General features: G+C 42.5%; 1 protein-coding gene across 1 annotated transcript in view; it reads right to left on the bottom strand.

The window, feature by feature from the left end:
* Nucleotides 1-2,804: 2,804 nt before the first annotated feature.
* The window catches only part of LOC124880732, a 60,319-nt gene continuing 45,106 nt past the window's right edge, over nt 2,805-18,017 (bottom strand). The window contains exons 52-61 of the mRNA XM_047386047.1: nt 17,877-18,017; nt 14,340-14,413; nt 14,211-14,234; nt 13,780-14,080; nt 11,755-13,273; nt 11,604-11,666; nt 5,402-6,346; nt 5,268-5,327; nt 4,170-4,278; nt 2,805-3,266 (exon numbers count right to left, since the gene is read on the bottom strand). Of these exons, the coding sequence (XP_047242003.1) occupies nt 3,233-3,266; nt 4,170-4,278; nt 5,268-5,327; nt 5,402-6,346; nt 11,604-11,666; nt 11,755-13,273; nt 13,780-14,080; nt 14,211-14,234; nt 14,340-14,413; nt 17,877-18,017 (3,270 nt within the window). The 3' untranslated portion in view covers nt 2,805-3,232. The remainder of the gene's footprint in view (nt 3,267-4,169; nt 4,279-5,267; nt 5,328-5,401; nt 6,347-11,603; nt 11,667-11,754; nt 13,274-13,779; nt 14,081-14,210; nt 14,235-14,339; nt 14,414-17,876) is intronic.

Genomic DNA, 18,017 nt, shown 5'->3' with positions numbered 1-18,017 from the left:
TCTTTTTTTTTTGAAGGATTCTTCATCATTGCCAGACCATGGTTCCTCACCCCGTCAGCAGCTGACATGCAGTGGCCAGAAGTCCTCCAGAGTATAGCATATTAGTATGAGGGGGGAAGCTGACATGTGTCATTGCCCCATTGGCTTTGCGGAGGTCTGTGTTCTGAGTGCTGATGTAAATCTTCCAGCTATAGGCTCATCGAATCCTCCCAAACAACCTGTTCACATATACAGTAGATGACATCTAATATTTGCTATGGCGACTTGTCCCTAAGATGCCTCTCTTCTCTGCAGGTCTAAACTTTGCAGATTAGTTTTTTTTCTACCTCCATCACCATTCTCATTGAGCCTATTAGGCAGTGGGTAAAATAAATTGGCCACTGTGTTGAGTCCTGCTTATAACCGGAGAAACAAAGTCAGAGAAGCAACACAACAACACAAAGCAATTCTATCTAAGAGTTGCTCGAAGAGTAAGCTGGTTTTCAAACACATCTTCTATATCTTAACTAACTTCCGGATCCTTAACTAAATGTTAGGCTGCCATGAGAGCAGGTCACTGGACAAGTCTTCCATCTGAACATATATATGCATGTATAAATGTGTATAGTCAAAATAAGGTGAGATCTTTCCATGTAATCCATGCAACATTCATTAACTGCTCACAGTTAAATCCATAAAAATTACAATAAATATCCTTTTGTGTGATCCATGCAATAATTATTAAAATACACAGTTGAGGCAGTAGAGAGTAAAACAAGCATATTCAAATATTCTGGGACTGAGAGACTGGAGAGGCCTGTGTGGAGTCACATATTAACTGTTGGAATAACTGTATATAGATTCATCTTACATTTCCTCTTCTATTACCTTTACTATTTGACCTTTATAACCTTTCATGCTGTACGCAAACATGTGATGAGTTGTTTTGCAGGCAAGGAGGAAAGGTGGAATCGAGATGATGCAGTCACAGTTGGGGACTCCTCACAAAGATAACAGTCAATTGTGCTGAGGAAGGGTCGCACATATCTTAAGATTACGGAGACAATGCAAGCGTGTTTGTACAAGATAATGGTGTGCATGACCTATATCACGTTGGTGCTGTTTGTTTCCCCCACCCTTTAGAGCAGCAACGTTCATGTAACCTGGGACCACCCTAAGGATAATAAAAAGAGGTTTGGGCGGGATGAGTTTTAGAGCGGTAGGAGATTTGTAACTGAAGCACGTCTCTGTCCGTTCTCCTCGCAGCGAGTAAGAAACTAATTCTCGTCTTTCTCTTCGTGTGATGTTATAGGTATTTTAGGTTGTTTGAACCTGACATTAACTGTCTTATCTTTTGTACAAATATAAACAAGTAGTGTAACCAAGAAAATGATGTATAATGATTTTCCATTTTCTACAAATATTTCAATGAAATGAGTAAATCTTTGATTATCAAGTTAAAAGACGTATGATTGAGAACTGATAATTAAAATAAAAAACATTAAGGTTTAAAATTCTCAATCAGCTATATATGAAAGAGATATGTTGATCATTTGTGATGTATGAATAAAAAGAATAACGTGATGGTTTTAAAACTGTGTTTTAAAGTAAATGCAGAAAACAGAGTGGAATGTGTAATACTGTGTAAAGTTTAAAACTGAGCAGATTAGAGAGAAAACTGTATGAGGACAAGGAGTGACGAGAGCCAGCTGCATGCTGACAGCGAATCCTTTGAAGGCCAACGCAAGGAAGGGAGGATGCGTGGCTATTACTGGAATCTCCAAGGCCGAAAAACAGCACCAGAAAGTCACGATGACCATGACTAAGTATTGAGCAATAACGTACTGGGCAAAAACATGCTGCGCAATAACTGAGAAGCCTAACAAAGGGCTGATCAGTGAGAGCATCTGCACTATAAAAGCATTGCCAAAAAAGGGAACTGCGGTTGATTATTGAAATTATTTTTTGTTGCTGAATTTAAGCTGTTACTAACCCCTGCAAAAGTGTTACTAATTAAAGAAAGCATATAAAATTCTAGTTAAATCGTGGACATTCAATTATTTGAGTCACCGTATTGTTGGTTTTTCATTGGTGGTAAAAAGTCTTGTTGCCTGGTTCCAAGATATTTTAGGAGGTTTTTATAGGTTGTCTTAGCCAAGTTTGTTAAAACAGCGCCCTTGGGGCTCGTGCCGAGCCACTAAAATTAACCTAGCCCATATACCAAGAGCCAGTTGTAAAATTAGGGAATGAGCAGCTGTGAACAAAAGTGACTGTTGAAAGTGTGGATGACTGTGATAGGCTACTCAGTCGTCCAGACCACCAGTTGAAGAAGGGGGAGACTTTTGTATGAAGGCTGTCAGAGGCTAGGCGAGTCATTTCCCAGCTTAAAAAGAACTTTCAGTAAGCCTGCTTTGTAAGATCTTTCAGGTTTAGGGAAGTCCGGACCCGTTGGATGTAGAGCTGGATTGAGCAAACCCTTTAGACATGGGGAAGTAGGAGGGAGGGGTTAGCTCATCGGACAACGAAAGGATGTAAATGTTGCTAGTCTCATGTGTGGGAAGTCATGAAAACAACACCAAGGTTTCACATCAGTGATGGATAAGATAAATTAAAAACTAATCAAGCTACAGATTTCATGCTACTTTGTTGGACTGCATTTCCAAGATACAGTGACATCAGCTGACAGCTTAAAAACTGTACCTGATGTGAAATATACTCACTAAATTACATACATTCAAAACAATGAGCCTAAAAGATAAAATGCTACTTACAGTATATCGTTTATTAGTCAACATTTAGAGGGTAGGCCACAAAAGACACCATGGTATTTTAATCCAATTTAACAGCAACCAGTTTATTGTACAAGTTAATTTACATGTAGTAAAGCATATTTAAGTATTTTGGAAACAAAAGATGTTTCCTAGTGTATTCCTGTGAGAACAATAATCCATTTTATGTTCATGTATCATCTGGCTACATGCAAATAAAAAAGTAAAAAAAAAATAATAAAAGAGTAGGCAACATCAACATTTCTTCTAGCAAGTATCTTTAAATCGAAAGAAATTAACAACATGCTGTGCAATGCTTTAAAAAACAGATATCCAGCCTTAAACATGAAAAACAGACCAAACCAGTCAGAAAACAAAAAGCTTCATCTGCAACTGCTGCCCTTCGTTATCTCCTAAAACTTAGAGCAGATTAACTTTTGTCATGGAGGAAAAAATAAAAGGTAATCAATCAGAACGAGGTCCCTTCAGAGTTTCATGTGGGAGCGTCCTGAAGTTTTTCTGAAAGGTAGCAGAAAAGAAAACAAATGAGCAGACATGTGATAAACCACCTTCAGGTCGACGGCTTCATAAATCAGGAAAATAAAAATAATCTGGTTCTAAAACTGTTTAAAAACTAGCCTCAACTGTAGAAAGCCACCTCGGTCGTCAGACACTGTCAATACATAAAACAACATGGGAAGCACTGATTCAAGATTTTGGACAGGCATCCATATCCGATATTAATATTGCCGTTACTGCCAGTAAACAATATTTATGGATATCATAAACATTTCCCTACCCTTTCAACACCGTGAAAAAACAACCACACTGCTGACATTGCTTCTCTGCTTCAGTTAAACACCCACAATCCTGCGCTGCATCACTTGTCACATGACCAAACCCCACATGGTCAACCCCTTCCCCTCCAGAAACACTAATGGCAACAACATAGAAATAAACATCGGCTGTTAACACCGGTTCAGTTTTACACCTTTAACAGCAGTGACCATCGCTCTATCGGAACCCTGTGGAGCAATTTTGGCCCACTCTTCTTTAAAACAACTTCATTGTGTTGAAGATGATCCCATAAACGGTGGAGATCATGTAGTAATGGCATCTGTTTGTGGTTTGAGACCAGCAGTGAGACCAGTCCTAGAGATGGTGGCTGAATATTGGCAGCTTTTCTAAGGGGCATGATGTGAACTTTATTATAGTATAATATCCCAATATAGTAACATACTGTCCTGCTAACATGGCCTTGGATAATGGAGCTATATGGGTGTAAACTGGATGAACTCCCTAAATCCTGTTTGTTGAGGTAAAACAAAAAACAAAAATAGTAAAGACCAGATAAGTTTTAAATCCCTCTGACACATCAAACCCCATCCCCATTATTGTAGATGGAAGTTTTTGTTTCCTCACCGATGGGGTTTATAGAAAGGATGTCTGACAACAGCGGCAACACGAGCGAACCAAGAGCGACATCTCTTTGGCTCGGGTCCAGAAAACTCCATCTTACGTTTATAACGTACTGAAAGAAAACAGTGTAAAATAAGAAAATACAACAGAACTGGTAACAATTTAACAGCTTTTAATGGGAGTTTTCACATATATTTACAGCTCTTTTCTGAATGAAGGTTCTTAGTCTCTTGTCTTTTTCGAGTTAGATTTATGTTAACGAAAATTATTTAAATATTTTGTAAATTTGTTAATTTTCAGCATCAATGCAAAGAAAACTACGTCCCAGTTCTCCAGCTCAAACTGAACCAGTTACCTTTAACGCCCTTCCAGCTGATTTCTTCCCTGGAAGTTCCCTGTAAACCCGCTTATGTGACTAATTTGTATGTGTGGCCCAGTGCTGCAGTGTGAAGATGGCCTGAAAGTAACAATCTGTGCAACATTTAAAGTGACCACTATGTAATATGCAGATGTGTGGTCTAAGAAAATGAAGTGGCGCATGATGTTTGCTCTCTGAGAACCTGAGAAGGGGAACCCAGGACGGGTCTACGGATCATTAAGATGGGGGAAAAAAGGTCCAGAGGGGGTTAGAAAGCAACGTATCCAAACAAGGACATTAACAAGGGGTGACCCCAAGCATACAACCAATAACATCTCTCGAGAGATTAGAAAATGGCTGTACACCGACGTTTTCAATCTAACCTGATGGAGCTTAACAGGTTCTGCAAAGAAGACTGGTCCAAACTACATAAAGAAAGGTGTGCCAAGCGTGTGGCATCATATCATCCACCAAGTATTGCGCAAAGGGTGGGAATACTTATGTACATGAGATTTTTTTTTGGTTACATTTTCTTTCATATATTTACAAAAAATAAAACAATTTTCCACTTTACTAGTTGTTGTGTGAAGAATTTTGAGGGAAAAAATAATTTCATCAGTTTTGGAAAAAGGACGTAATATAACTAAATGTGTGAAAAGTGAAGGGCTGTGAATACTTTCAGGAAATCTTGCATATGAGATGATCTAAGGTGGCTCAGAAAATGTATTTTCTTCAACACTCACATCTTCTCAGAGTCTGTCCATCAGGATATTCTGCCTTCACCCCTCTGGCTGATTTCCTCACTGTGACAGAAGACAATAAATTAATCAGGTTTCGTGTTTTAGAGTTTTTGGCCGATGGAGCTCTGTTTACTCACCAGGAGATGGTCCGGCCGTCTTCTTGGGTCGACCCCTCTTCCTTTTTGTTGCAGCTTCTTTTTCCTCCTCTCCATTCTTTCTGAAGTTCACGTCTTCCGAGATCTCTTGTGGTGGTTTCTGCTCACAGGTCCCTGGTGTGTCGTCTTTAGGAAGCATTTCTTGTTCTGTTTTCTGAGTTTTCTCTTTGCTTTGGTGTTGAGAATCTCCAGGATTAGTTTTCCTCCTCCTTGTAAGGGTCTTGTCTTTTTTGCTTTCAAATGCAGAGTCTTTCTCAGTTATTTTTCTCCTTCGGGAGGTGGACCTTGTGGTAACAACTGGTGCATTAGTGGCTGCTTTGTCTTCATTGGTCTTATTTTGTTTGGCTAATCTAGCAGTGTGACTAAAAGATCTTTCTTTGCCAGATTTATTTTTAACAGACTCCTTACAGACCATCTCCACTGGCCCGTTATCAGTCTCTGTCTCTGCACTGCTGTCCTTTGTTTGTGTCTCAGGCTGTTTATCTGGACTCTGTTTTTTTGGTGAATTTTCTCCATCCTCGGACTTAGAGAATCTAGTCTCCTGGCTTGGTTTTACTGCTAAACCTTCATCTTTGACCAAATGTTTTTTCTCTTGTAAAGAATCTTCATGGTCATCTGTAGCGATCTCTTTTTCTTTAGCATCTTTCGCTGATTGACTGCAAATTTGAACCTCATTATTAATACTGTGTGACACCTGAAGGCTTTTCTTCAGCCTAGATTTAGGGGTTTCAGCTTTGTGGACTTCGGACTCCTGTCCCCGTACAGGTGGATCCAGGACTGGCACTGTTTTTGCACTTTTCCTCTCTGTAGTTACTTTGCGCCCCGACTTTACCTCTGCACGCTCTGCAGGTTTTGGTTCATTTTCCTGCGACTGATGAGTTTCTACAGACCTCTTGACAGCAGCCGAAGATGAACGGGTACGTCGACCTGAGGATGACGAGTAAGCTGTTCGTTACATAAGAAAAACTTGAAAGAATATGAAAGCACCAACGTGGATAAATTTATTCTAAAAGCTGCTTATACAAAAGCTTTCCGCACCACATGTGCGTGCATTATCTGTTAATAATATCGTTTAAAATATCTGCCATGTACAGATTTATTCATTCACTGACTGGCAACCTATGGTTCATGGTGAATAAAACCTCTATTTTGAACAGAACAGCTTTCTTGGCCAACTTAGTGCACAAAATTAAATTTGACTTCAGTTTCGTTTTGTTCTAAATGTTCAGATATTTGAAATATAAATGGTGCTGTCCTTTCTTTTCACCCTTTACACCACAGACTTCACCTACAAGGTCATCTCCAGACGTTCTCTGGCGACTCAGCCATTGTGGGCTGTGTAGCTGAGGGGAACTAGCTGGAGTACCGGTCGGTCATCATTGCCTTTGTGGACTGGTGTGAGTGAAACCACCTTTGCTTGAATACCAGTAAGACGAAAGAGATGGTGATCGATCAGAAGGACACCACCTCACTCACCAGTGAACATCCAGGGGGAGGACACTGAGTCAGTGGACAGTTTTAAGTATCTAGGTGTTCACCTCAACAATAACCTGGATTGGTTCCATAACACCAACGCCTTGTAAAAGAAAGGCCAGAGTCGCCTCCATCGCTTGAGGAGACCGAGGTCCTTTGGAGTGTGCAAGTTTTTTCTCAGGACTTTTTTTAATGGTAGCTGTCGACTGCTGGGCCCCAGGCAGCACAGAAAGAGACTGAACGCTCTGGTTAGGAGGTCCAGCTCTGTCCTAGGCTGCCCACTTCACTCTGTGAAGGTGGAAGGAGGATTTTAGCCAAGCTCATGTCCATCACAGACCTAACCTCTCACCCACTGCACCGGACTGTAGAGGAGCTGAGCAGCTCCTTCAGTGGCCGACTGAGACACCCTCAGTGCAGAAAGGAGCGCTACTGCCACTCCTTCATCCCCACCACTGTCGGCCTGTTCAATTCTACAGTGTAATAACTCGTGTAATAACCTCTGTATTTGTAAATACCTGCAATCATTGTCACTTTAGCACAATCACCTCAGCTATTTAATGCACATTAGTTATTTAATTTTATCCTATTTTGTTTTATTATTATTATTACTTGATTGTTGCACATCTACCTTGTTCTTGTTTGATTGCATTTTTTCATCACTATCTGCACCCTACTTGTTATAGCTGTTGGAATAATTGAATATAGATTTATCTTATATTTTCTCCTATTCTTCAACTTGACTATTTGATCTAATAACCTTTCATGATGTTTGTGTGAGTAAAGGATGTGTGAGTTTGTCTGCAGGCAAAGATCATAAATAGGAGCTGAACTAGCAGAGAAGGAAGCAGTCCAGTTGAGGAGGTCATAAAGATGAAGGCTGATTACGCTCAACAAAAGGCACAACTGACCCTACAAGTTGGAGGAGACTGTGGGAAATGTGTTGTTAAAAGATAAAGCTGTTTATGACCTGTTTACAATGCAGTTGTTGTTTTCCCCCATCCTTTAGAGAACAATGTTTTTGTAAACTAGGGACCCCCGAAAGACAATAAAAAGAGGAAGCGGTCGGATAGGCTTCAGAGCGGTGCGAGATCTGTAACTGGGCATATCTTGACCGTTTCTCCTCGCAAAGCGAGTAAAAGAAACAAATACTTTGTCTCTCTTTTCTTTTTGTGTTGTTATAAGTATTGTTAGGTTGGTTAAACCTGACAATAGCAGCACTTAGTAACACACAAGTTAATTTCTCCATTGTGAGATCAATAAAGTCTATCTTATCTTATGAATGTTCCCACCACTCTTTGTGAGTTTTAGCATCCCTACAACTAAAAATATAAATGAGTAGTGGATCGAGAGCAGGGGAAGTCTTACCAACAGGCCACAGATGTTCTGGACCTGCAGAATTTGCATGAATGGCACTTGAAATACAATGCAATTAAATGTGGTATCCAAGCAGTCCTTTGCAATTGGGACATAACACACCCTGATGTTGAGATGCTTGTGATTCAGACAACAGGATGTGCAGCTGTAATTTTGCCAACACATACATTAAGACACTTGGAAAAGACAGTCGCCTTGTAGGAGAGAAAAATGTTCTTGGCTTAAGAAAAGAGTAATTGCTTTGTCATTTCCGAACCGCATGCAATTCTCTCCAAAGAACAGTTTAGTTAAGGAAATGTTCTTGGCATGAGGAAATATTAATTGCTTTGTTATTCCAAACGAACATGCAAGCTTTTCCAAGAAACAGTCCAGCTATGGGGATATTAGTATAAAATTGTTTTTGGTTAATAGGATATCTTGTTGTTCAGGTCAAGCTGACCCAGTGTACGTGACTTCCGGTAATTTACATAAAAGACCCAACGAATGTGTAGTGACTAGTGCCAGAAGATTTACTTAAGTCACAAGATGAGCGTGGATTGGTTGAATTTCTCTCACACACACACCAATGATATGACTTTCAATGAATACAGCTTGTATGCATCAGAATGTGGGGGTTGTTGATGATGTGTTCAGAATTATGCTCTGGACTGGCTGGAAGAGAAGAGTCAGTGTCTACATTATTATTTTTTTAAAACCATTTGCTGCAATTTCCTATACCTGCAGTACGGCAGCAAAAATATTATCCAACTCGAACATATTTTACAGACTTGTGTTGAAACCTGAGTTTACTACCAGAGTGTTGTGCTAATGATGTAAATCTTCTACTATGGTAATAACATCTGTGTCCACTTTGTGAAGTCAAACAAGTACTAGGTGCCCCTGAAAGAGGCCTGGGAAGGTAGGCACCCAGCTGTGGCCTAAAGGAGTGGGGCAAACAAACAAAATCTTTATAAACAAAAAAAGAAAGAAAAAGGAAAAGGGGCAATAGCCGATTTAGTTTTTCTCTTGATTATTATTGTTGTATAACCGAGAAGGGAAAGGGCGTGTAAAAGGAGGTGCTCAATGAAGGTATACAGGTCCTTCTCAAAATATTAGCATATTGTGATAAAGTTCATTATTTTCCATAATGTCATGATGAAAATTTAACATTCATATATTTTAGATTCATTGCACACTAACTGAAATATTTCAGGTCTTTTATTGTCTTAATACGGATGATTTTGGCATACAGCTCATGAAAACCCAAAATTCCTATCTCACAAAATTAGCATATTTCATCCGACCAATAAAAGAAAAGTGTTTTTAATACAAAAAACATCAACTTTCAAATAATAATGTACAGTTATGCACTCAATACTTGGTCGGGAATCCTTTTGCAGAAATGACAGCTTCAATGCGGCGTGGCATGGAGGCAATCAGCCTGTGGCACTGCTGAGGTCTTATGGAGGCCCAGGATGCTTCGATAGCGGCCTTTAGCTCATCCAGAGTGTTGGGTCTTGAGTCTCTCAACGTTCTCTTCACAATATCCCACAGATTCTCTATGGGGTTCAGGTCAGGAGAGTTGGCAGGCCAATTGAGCTCAGTGATACCATGGTCAGTAAACCATTTACCAGTGGTTTTGGCACTGTGAGCAGGTGCCAGGTCGTGCTGAAAAATGAAATCTTCATCTCCATAAAGCTTTTCAGCAGATGGAAGCATGAAGTGCTCCAACATCTCCTTATAGCTAGCTGCATTGACCCTGCCCTTGATAAAACACAGTGGACCAACACCAGCAGCTGACACGGCACCCCAGACCATCACTGACTGTGGGTACTTGACACTGGACTTCTGGCATTTTGGCATTTCCTTCTCCCCAGTCTTCCTCCAGACTCTGGCACCTTGATTTCCGAATGACATGCAGAATTTGCTTTCATCCGAAAAAAGTACTTTGGACCACTGAGCAACAGTCCAGTGCTGCTTTTCTATAGCCCAGGTCTGGGGAATGCGGCACCTGTAGCCCATTTCCTGCACACGCCTGTGCACGGTGGCTCTGGATGTTTCTACTCCAGACTCAGTCCACTGCTTCCGCAGGTCCCCCAAGGTCTGGAATCGGCCCTTCTCCACAATCTTCCTCAGGGTCCGGTCACCTCTTCTCGTTGTGCAGCGTTTTCTGCCACACTTTTTCCTTCCCACAGACTTCCCACTGAGGTGTCTTGATACAGCACTCTGGGAACAGACTATTCGTTCAGAAATTTCTTTCTGTGTCTTACCCTCTTGCTTGAGGGTGTCAATAGTGGCCTTCTGGACAGCAGTCAGGTCGGCAGTCTTACCCATGATTGGGGTTTTGAGTGATGAACCAGGCTGGGAGTTTTAAAGGCCTCAGGAATCTTTTGCAGGTGTTTAGAGTTAACTCGTTGATTCAGATGATTAGGTTCATAGCTCATTTAGAGACCCTTTTAATGATATGCTAATTTTGTGAGAAAGGAATTTTGGGTTTTCATGAGCTGTATGCCAAAATCATCCGTATTAAGACAATAAAAGACCTGAAATATTTCAGTTAGTGTGCAATGAATCTAAAATATATGAATGTTACATTTTCATCATGACATTATGGAAAATAATGAACTTTATCACAATATGCTAATATTTTGAGAAGGACCTGTACAAAGGAAAGCCTCCTGAGACAGTTGGTCAATCCTGGGGTCGTCTCATTGCTTTGTTTTGCATGTCACTTTGTTGTTGGCTAAATTTAATCTCCTGCTTTGCATTTTGTTGTTGTCTATGGTAAAAAAGTGGAGATTGTAGTCAACAAAATCGTCTGGAGACAGCAGACTATTATTCAGGTTCCCTTTTGAGCCGGATACAACACCTGCATTTGATATAACTTGAGGAAGTCTAGAAGATTAGTTCCCTTCAACACTTTTATGACAAAGAAAATCTGTTAGACTATTTCCATTAGCTTTCAGTTTATAACAAAATAAGATGCTTTGCTCCAACTTCTGCTCCCACTTGTCAACAGTTCATCATACTGATAATTTCTTTTATTTTTATATTTAGCATCTCCACATCTGCCAGTAAAAGAAAATAGGTTTTTTTTTACAGTTGAGTACCAAAAATATATTTAAAGTCATGAAGGATTTTCATGACCAAAAAAAAATGGATATTGTTGCAGCTTTTCTAGCTTGCTGTAAGAATTATCTACACTCCAGAGCTAGAGTTAGCTTGTAAGTACACAGGAAGCCAAGATTTGGTTGCAGTTGTGTTTGTTTAACATCGTCCACTTCTATGACACTGATATGGCAGCAAACCTGTCTGTTAGTCTCTCAGTTTAGGAGAAAATCATTCTTTCATTCCTCACCAAATCTTTCAAGCATCTGTTCAGGAGTATTTTCTGCCATTATCTTTCTGGTAGATGTCATCACTGCAACAGAAGACGATAAATTAACAGGGTTTCATATTTTAGTGATTCTGAAGCCAGCATCTAAAAGATGGAGCTTTGTTTGTCTCACCAGGAGGCAGTCCGGCCGTCTTCTTGGGCCGACCTCTCTTCCTTCTTGTTACAGCTTCTTTATCTTCCTCTTTAGTCTCTCTGAAGTCATCTGAGATGTCTTGTGTTGGTTTCTGCTCGCAGGTTGTTGGTGTGACGTCAATGGCAGGCATTTCTTCTTCTCCTTTCGGACTTCTGTCTTTATTTTGTTCTTGTGAATCTCTGGTAGGAGTGTGTCTCCTCTGTCTTGGAGTGTTGTCCTTTCTTCCATCTGAAGAGTCTTTCTCAGTGTTTTCCATTCTTTCCCTGGTAGATCTTGTGGTGATGGTTTGTTCATCAGTGGCTACTATGTCTTGATTTGGTTCATCTTGTTTGACTCCTCCTTTGGATCTTCCAAAAGACCTTTGTGTGGGAGAGACAGAGTCCTTATAGACCACCTCCTCTGTCCTCTCACCAGTCCCCGTTTCTGCACTACTGTCCGTTGATTGTATCTGCGAGAGTTTATCTGAACTCTCCTGTTTTATTGGTAAAGTCTCTCGCTCTTCACCTGTAGAAGCTTTTATTTTCTGGTCTGGTTTTACTGTTGAACCCTCATTTTTGGCCAGACGATTTTCGTCCTTAACTGCAACATACTCCTTTTCAGTTGCATTATTTTTTGCATCAAGAAACGTTTCCATCTCTAGTTTATTGAGTGCCTTCTTACTGTCCTCTACGTTTTTTGAAACCTGAAGGCCTTCCTGACATAAAATCTTGCTTTTCTCAGTTCCAGGAGTTTCCGTGTCAGAGTTTTGTTTATCTTTCTGTCCAGTGACTGAATCAGTGATTTGGTAACTTTCATGGTCAGGACCCTCCTTCACGGGACTCTTCACATCAACATTACTTTCCCTCTCGATTTCTTTGCCTTCGGTTGCCTCTTTGAGTGTTTTATCTTTAAAACACTCTTGATTCTGGATTTCGTAGGTAAACTCCGAATTTTGTCCCTGAGCAGCTGGACTGGCCTCTGATGATTTTACCAGTTTTGAGTCTGACTGAGTTTTTGCAGTGCAGCTCTTTGCTGACAACTCGTGGTCACCGTTTGCTATTGCACCCCCAGTAAGTTTATTTTTTTCTGACTGACTAGTTTCTGCAGATGTTGAGGATGAACAAGTATTTCTACCGGTGGATGTGGATGGTTGTGGTGATGCTCTAAGAGAAGTCTCTGTCTTGCTTGACAGATCTTTCTCACCAGAGGATACCAAAGATTTACCAGACTTTGAAGAAGACAATGAGGGAACTGTTTCACTGCCATCCGCGAAAGAGGACGGATTAGTTTGAGATTTCGTGGACTCAAGTGTGTGTTTTTTTGTTTTTACTGACAAAGACAAGGAGCTGGATGACAAACTGCATTTTGTGGACCCAGAAGATGAGGCATAGCTCTTGCACTCTTTAGCAGACTCTGAGATATCTTCAGTTGCAGACGACAAACATGAGCTCTGCATTTCTTTGGTGGTCTGCTTGGAGGAAGAGGAGCTCTCAGATTTGCTGCCACTTTCATTGGAGATCTAGAGGAATAAATATTAAAGATTAGTTATTTTATATTTAACTGAGTCAATCAAGAAAGTGTTTTGTTTTCTTGTAATGTTACACTGGGTTTGTGGTATTGCTATCTAGGGGTGAGGAGTTGATTATGCCTTCTTGCCCCATTTTTTAACCAACCCTTACAGATAAATATTTAGTATTTAAGTCAAGATTTTACTTTGTTTCAATCTTTAGTTTTATATTTAAAAAAAATCTAACTTATCCAAAAAACAAAGACTGAATCCATTTTATTTACTTAATTTCCAAGGAAAATTAAACAGAAAAATTGTGAATTAAATAATTTCTTAACCAATACATTTTGTAAAATATTTTGCATGTATAACATTAAACACAGAAAAACTTCATATTTAAAACATTAAATATAAATTAATATGAGGCCTAATTATAGGCTCTACTCTGAGGCACCAGTTGCTGATCCCAGGGCTAATCTGATGTTTTTAGACTAATTTAGTAAGAAATAAATAGTCACCTCTCTCATCAGAGTGGATCTCCTTCGTTCATGTTTGTGCTGAAGAATAACTTCTTTCAGTGTTTTTAAAATGCCTAAGTCAATCTGAGGATGTTCTGTGCCTTTATCAGATGGGAGCAGACTTCCATCTGGCAGAGCACTGCAGGTTGCAGACTCCTCATCCATCCTTCTGCACAGCAGCTGAGGCGACTTTGTTGGACTTTTCAGTGGTGTGCCCTCTGTATAGACAGTCATGGTGCCCTGCTCAAGTTTCACTGCAATCTTTCGACAGTCCTTCAGTCGCTTTTTTCGGCATGTTAAACTACAACAAAAGCAAACAAAAACAGGTCTTCACTCCAGAAAAGAATTGAGCATTTTTAGATATGCAGAACATTAAATCAGAAACACAGAGGCTGACGGGTGGCATGTTTGTACTCGAAGGAAATGCTCACCGTTCAACACGTCCAACCTGCTTCCTAAAAAAAAACGGGGGGGGGGGGGGGGGGGGGCTTCTTAGGAAAATTACATTCATTTATTTTCGTTTAATGATTGACTGTTGCCATTTAAGTTTCCACACTTACCAAGCTTTATGCTGCTCAGACAAGTTCTGCACCACCTTTGATGCACCCGTGGACTCAGCCATCTCGATGTAAATCTGTTGTGGATCAACAGTTGTGGGTGCAGCAAAAAAAATGCATGGGAGAAGAAGGGAATTATAATAGCGATACAATTATGTGTCCATGACCAAAAACTTAACTTTTTTATGAACCTCATATAGAATTCAGTTACATATTGAAAGAGTGGTGATTTAAAATTGAATGGATGAGAATAATTAGTTGGAAAACAATTTAAAGCTGATCAGTAGCTAAGTACATAAATTATCAATTGTTTTTCTCATACTCATTGTCTTCCGCTTATCCGGAACCGGGTCACGGGGGCAGCAGACTCAGCAGAGACGCCCAGACATCCCTCTCCCCAGACATCTCTTCCAGCTCCTCCGGGGGAACCCCAAGGCGTTCCCAGGCCAGCAGAGAGACATAGTCCCTCCAGCGTGTCCTGGGCCGTCCCTTGGGCCTCCTCCCAGTGGGACGTGCCTGGAACACCTCCCGAGGAAGGCGTCCAGGAGGCATCCGGTATAGATGCCCGAGCCACCTCAACTGGCTCCTCTCAATGTGGAGGAGCAGTGGCTCTACTCCGAGCTCCTCCCGGATGGCCGAGCTCCTCACCCTATCTCTAAGGGAGTGCCCAGCCACCCTATGGAGGAAGCTCATTTCAGCCGCTTGTATCCGGGATCTCGTTCTTTCGGTCATGACCAAAAGTTCATGGCCATAGGTGAGGGTAGGAACGTAGACCGTCCGGTAAATTGAGAGCTTCGCTTTTCGGCTCAGCTCTCTCTTCACCACAACGGACCATCACAGTGCCCCCATTACTGTGGCAGCTGCACCGATCCGTCTGTCGATCTCCCGCTCCATTTTTCCCTCACTTGTGAACAAGATCCCGAGATATTTAAACTCCTCCACTTGAGGCAGGAACTCCCCTCCAACCTGAAGAGGACAGGCCACCCTTTTCCGGTCGAGAACCATGGCCTCGGACTTGGAGGAGCTGATCCTCATCCCAGCCGCTTCACACTCGGCTGCGAACCGCCACAGCGCATGCTGTAGGTCTTGGCTAGAGGGGGCCAGCAGGACCAGGTCATCTGCAAAAAGTAGAGACGAAATCCACTGGTCCCCAAACCAGACCCCCTCCGGCCCTTGGATGCGTCTAGAAATCCTGTTCATAACTTTTATGGACAGGACCGATGACAAAGGGCAGCCCTGCCGGAGTCCAACATGCACCAGGAACAGGTCCGACTTAGTGCCGACAATGCGGACCAAACTCCTGCTCCGCTCGTACAGGGACCGGATGGCCCCTAGTAAAGGACCCCCGATTCCATACTCCTGGAGCACCACCCACAGGGCATCACGAGGGACACAGTCGAATGCCTTCTCCAGGTCCACAAAACACATGTGAACCAGTTGGGCCTCGAGCACCCTGTAGAGGGTATAGAGCTGGTCCAGTGTTCCACGGCCGGGACGAAAACCACACTGCTCCTCCTGAAGCCGAGGTTCGACTATCGGTCGGACTCTCCTCTCCAATACCCTGGCGTAGGTCTTACCAGGGAGGCTGAGGAGTGTGATCCCCCTGTAGTTGGAACACACCCTCCGGTCCCCCCGGAGTCCAGAGGCACTGTCCCCGACCACCACGCAATGTTGAAGAGGCGTGTCAACCATGACAGCCCAACAACATCCAGAGATTTGAGGTACTCAGGGCGGATCTCATCCACCCCCGAAGCCTTGCCATTGCGGAGCTTTTTTAACCACCTTGGTGACTTCAGCCTGGGTGATGAAAGAGTCCAACCCCGAGTCCCCAGCCTCTATTTCCACCACAGAATGCGTGATGGCAGGATTGAGGAGATCCTCGAAGTACTCCTTCCACCGCCTGATATTGTCCTCAGTCGAGGTCAGCAGCCTCCTACCCCCACTATAAACAGTGTTGGCAAAGCACTGCTTCCCCCTCCTGAGGCGCCAGACGGTTTGCCAGAATCGCTTCGAGGCCAACCGGTAGTCCTTCTCCATGGCCTCACCAAACTCCCCTGAGGCCCGAGTTTTTGCCGGGCAGCAGCATCGACAAAAGATGCGGAGAACATGGTCCATTCGGACTCTGTGTCTCCAACATCCCCTGGGATCTGGTCAAAGCTCTCCCGGAGGTGGGAGTTGAATACATCCCTGGCCGAGGGCTCCGCCAGACGTTCCCAGCAGACCCTCACTATGCGCTTGGGCCTGCCAAGTCTGTCTGGCTTTCTCCTCTTCCAGCAGATCCAACTCACCACCAGGTTGTGATCAGTGGACAGCTCAGCCCCTCTCTTCACCCGAGTGTCCATAACATGCGGCCGAAGGTCTGATGATACGACAACAAAGTCAATCATCGACCTCCTGCCTAGGGTGTCCTGGTGCCAAGTGCACTGATGGACACCCTTATGTTTGAACATGTTGTTCATTATGGACAATCCGTGACTAGCACAGAAGTCCAATAACAAAACACCACTCGGATTCAGATCAGGGAGGCCATTCTTCCCGATCACGCCTCTCCAGGTGTCACTGTCGTTTCCCACGTGGGCGTTGAAGTCCCCCAGCAGAATAATGGAGTCCCCGGGAGGGGCACTATCCAGCACCCCTGACAGGGACACCTAGAAGGCCGGGTACTCCGCACTACCGCTCAGACCATAGGCCGAGACGACAGTCAGAGACCTATCCCCAACCCGAAGGCGCAGGGATACGACCCTCTCATCCACTGGGGTAAACCCCAACACGAGACGGCTGAGCTGGGGGGCAACAAGCAAACCCACACCAGCCCGCCGCCTCTCCCCGTGGGCCACTCCAGAGTAGAAGAGAGTCCAACCCCTCTCAAGGAGATGGGTTCCAGAGCCCACGCTATTTCTAGTCGATATCTCTCGACCTCCCGCACAAGCTCAGGCTCCTTCCCCCCCAGTGAGGTGACATTCCACGTCCCTAGAGCCAGCCTAAGCATCCGGGGATCGGGCCGTTGAGGTCTCCACCTTCGTCCGCCACCCAATCCTCTCAATTGTTTTTTTATTTCCTAAACAATGAGATTGATCTTAGATTTATCTAAGTCTTTCTAGATTTCTTTTTTCCTAAATAGGTTCCAGCAAATTTGAACCAGTAGTTACAGTTAGATTAGGGCCTGATGTTTTCTCCATTAGTGGCCAAAAATAAATGTTTAACGTCTGTTGCAAAAAATAAGATATCCCAAAGTTTTATTTAGGTTTGCTGAGGGTCTATTGAAAACCAGGGTATGAAAATTTAACTCCAGTTGACTCAATATATGGGTCAAAAGATAATGATGTTTCATTTTCTCATAAGCACCTTTTCAAAAATGTTTACAAGCAAACTGGACTTACAAGAGGGGAAAATAAAGGAAACACTGGAAACTGCCACTTTGTACAACATTTGGAGAAAAGATCCTGATAAGATCCTGACTGTTAAGACCATAATACAAAAAGTGACATTATATTGATCTGCAGATTGGCAGAAGGCTTTACAACCATTTTTTATTCATACCCTGTTGGCAAGGGGCAGGAAGTTGACGAAAGTAGCGAAGCTCGCCACCTCTTTCATAACCATCATTACAATCTGCTCGTTCACCCCTGAAACCTCCACACAAATCAGCCGTTCCTCCAAAGACCTTAGGTCTGGAACATA

The sequence above is a fragment of the Girardinichthys multiradiatus genome, chromosome 14, assembly GCF_021462225.1.
Source record: "Girardinichthys multiradiatus isolate DD_20200921_A chromosome 14, DD_fGirMul_XY1, whole genome shotgun sequence".
Taxonomy (NCBI): Eukaryota; Metazoa; Chordata; class Actinopteri; order Cyprinodontiformes; family Goodeidae; genus Girardinichthys; species Girardinichthys multiradiatus.
Note: the sequence above shows the minus strand (reverse complement) of the source record. Positions and strands in the feature narration are given on the sequence as shown.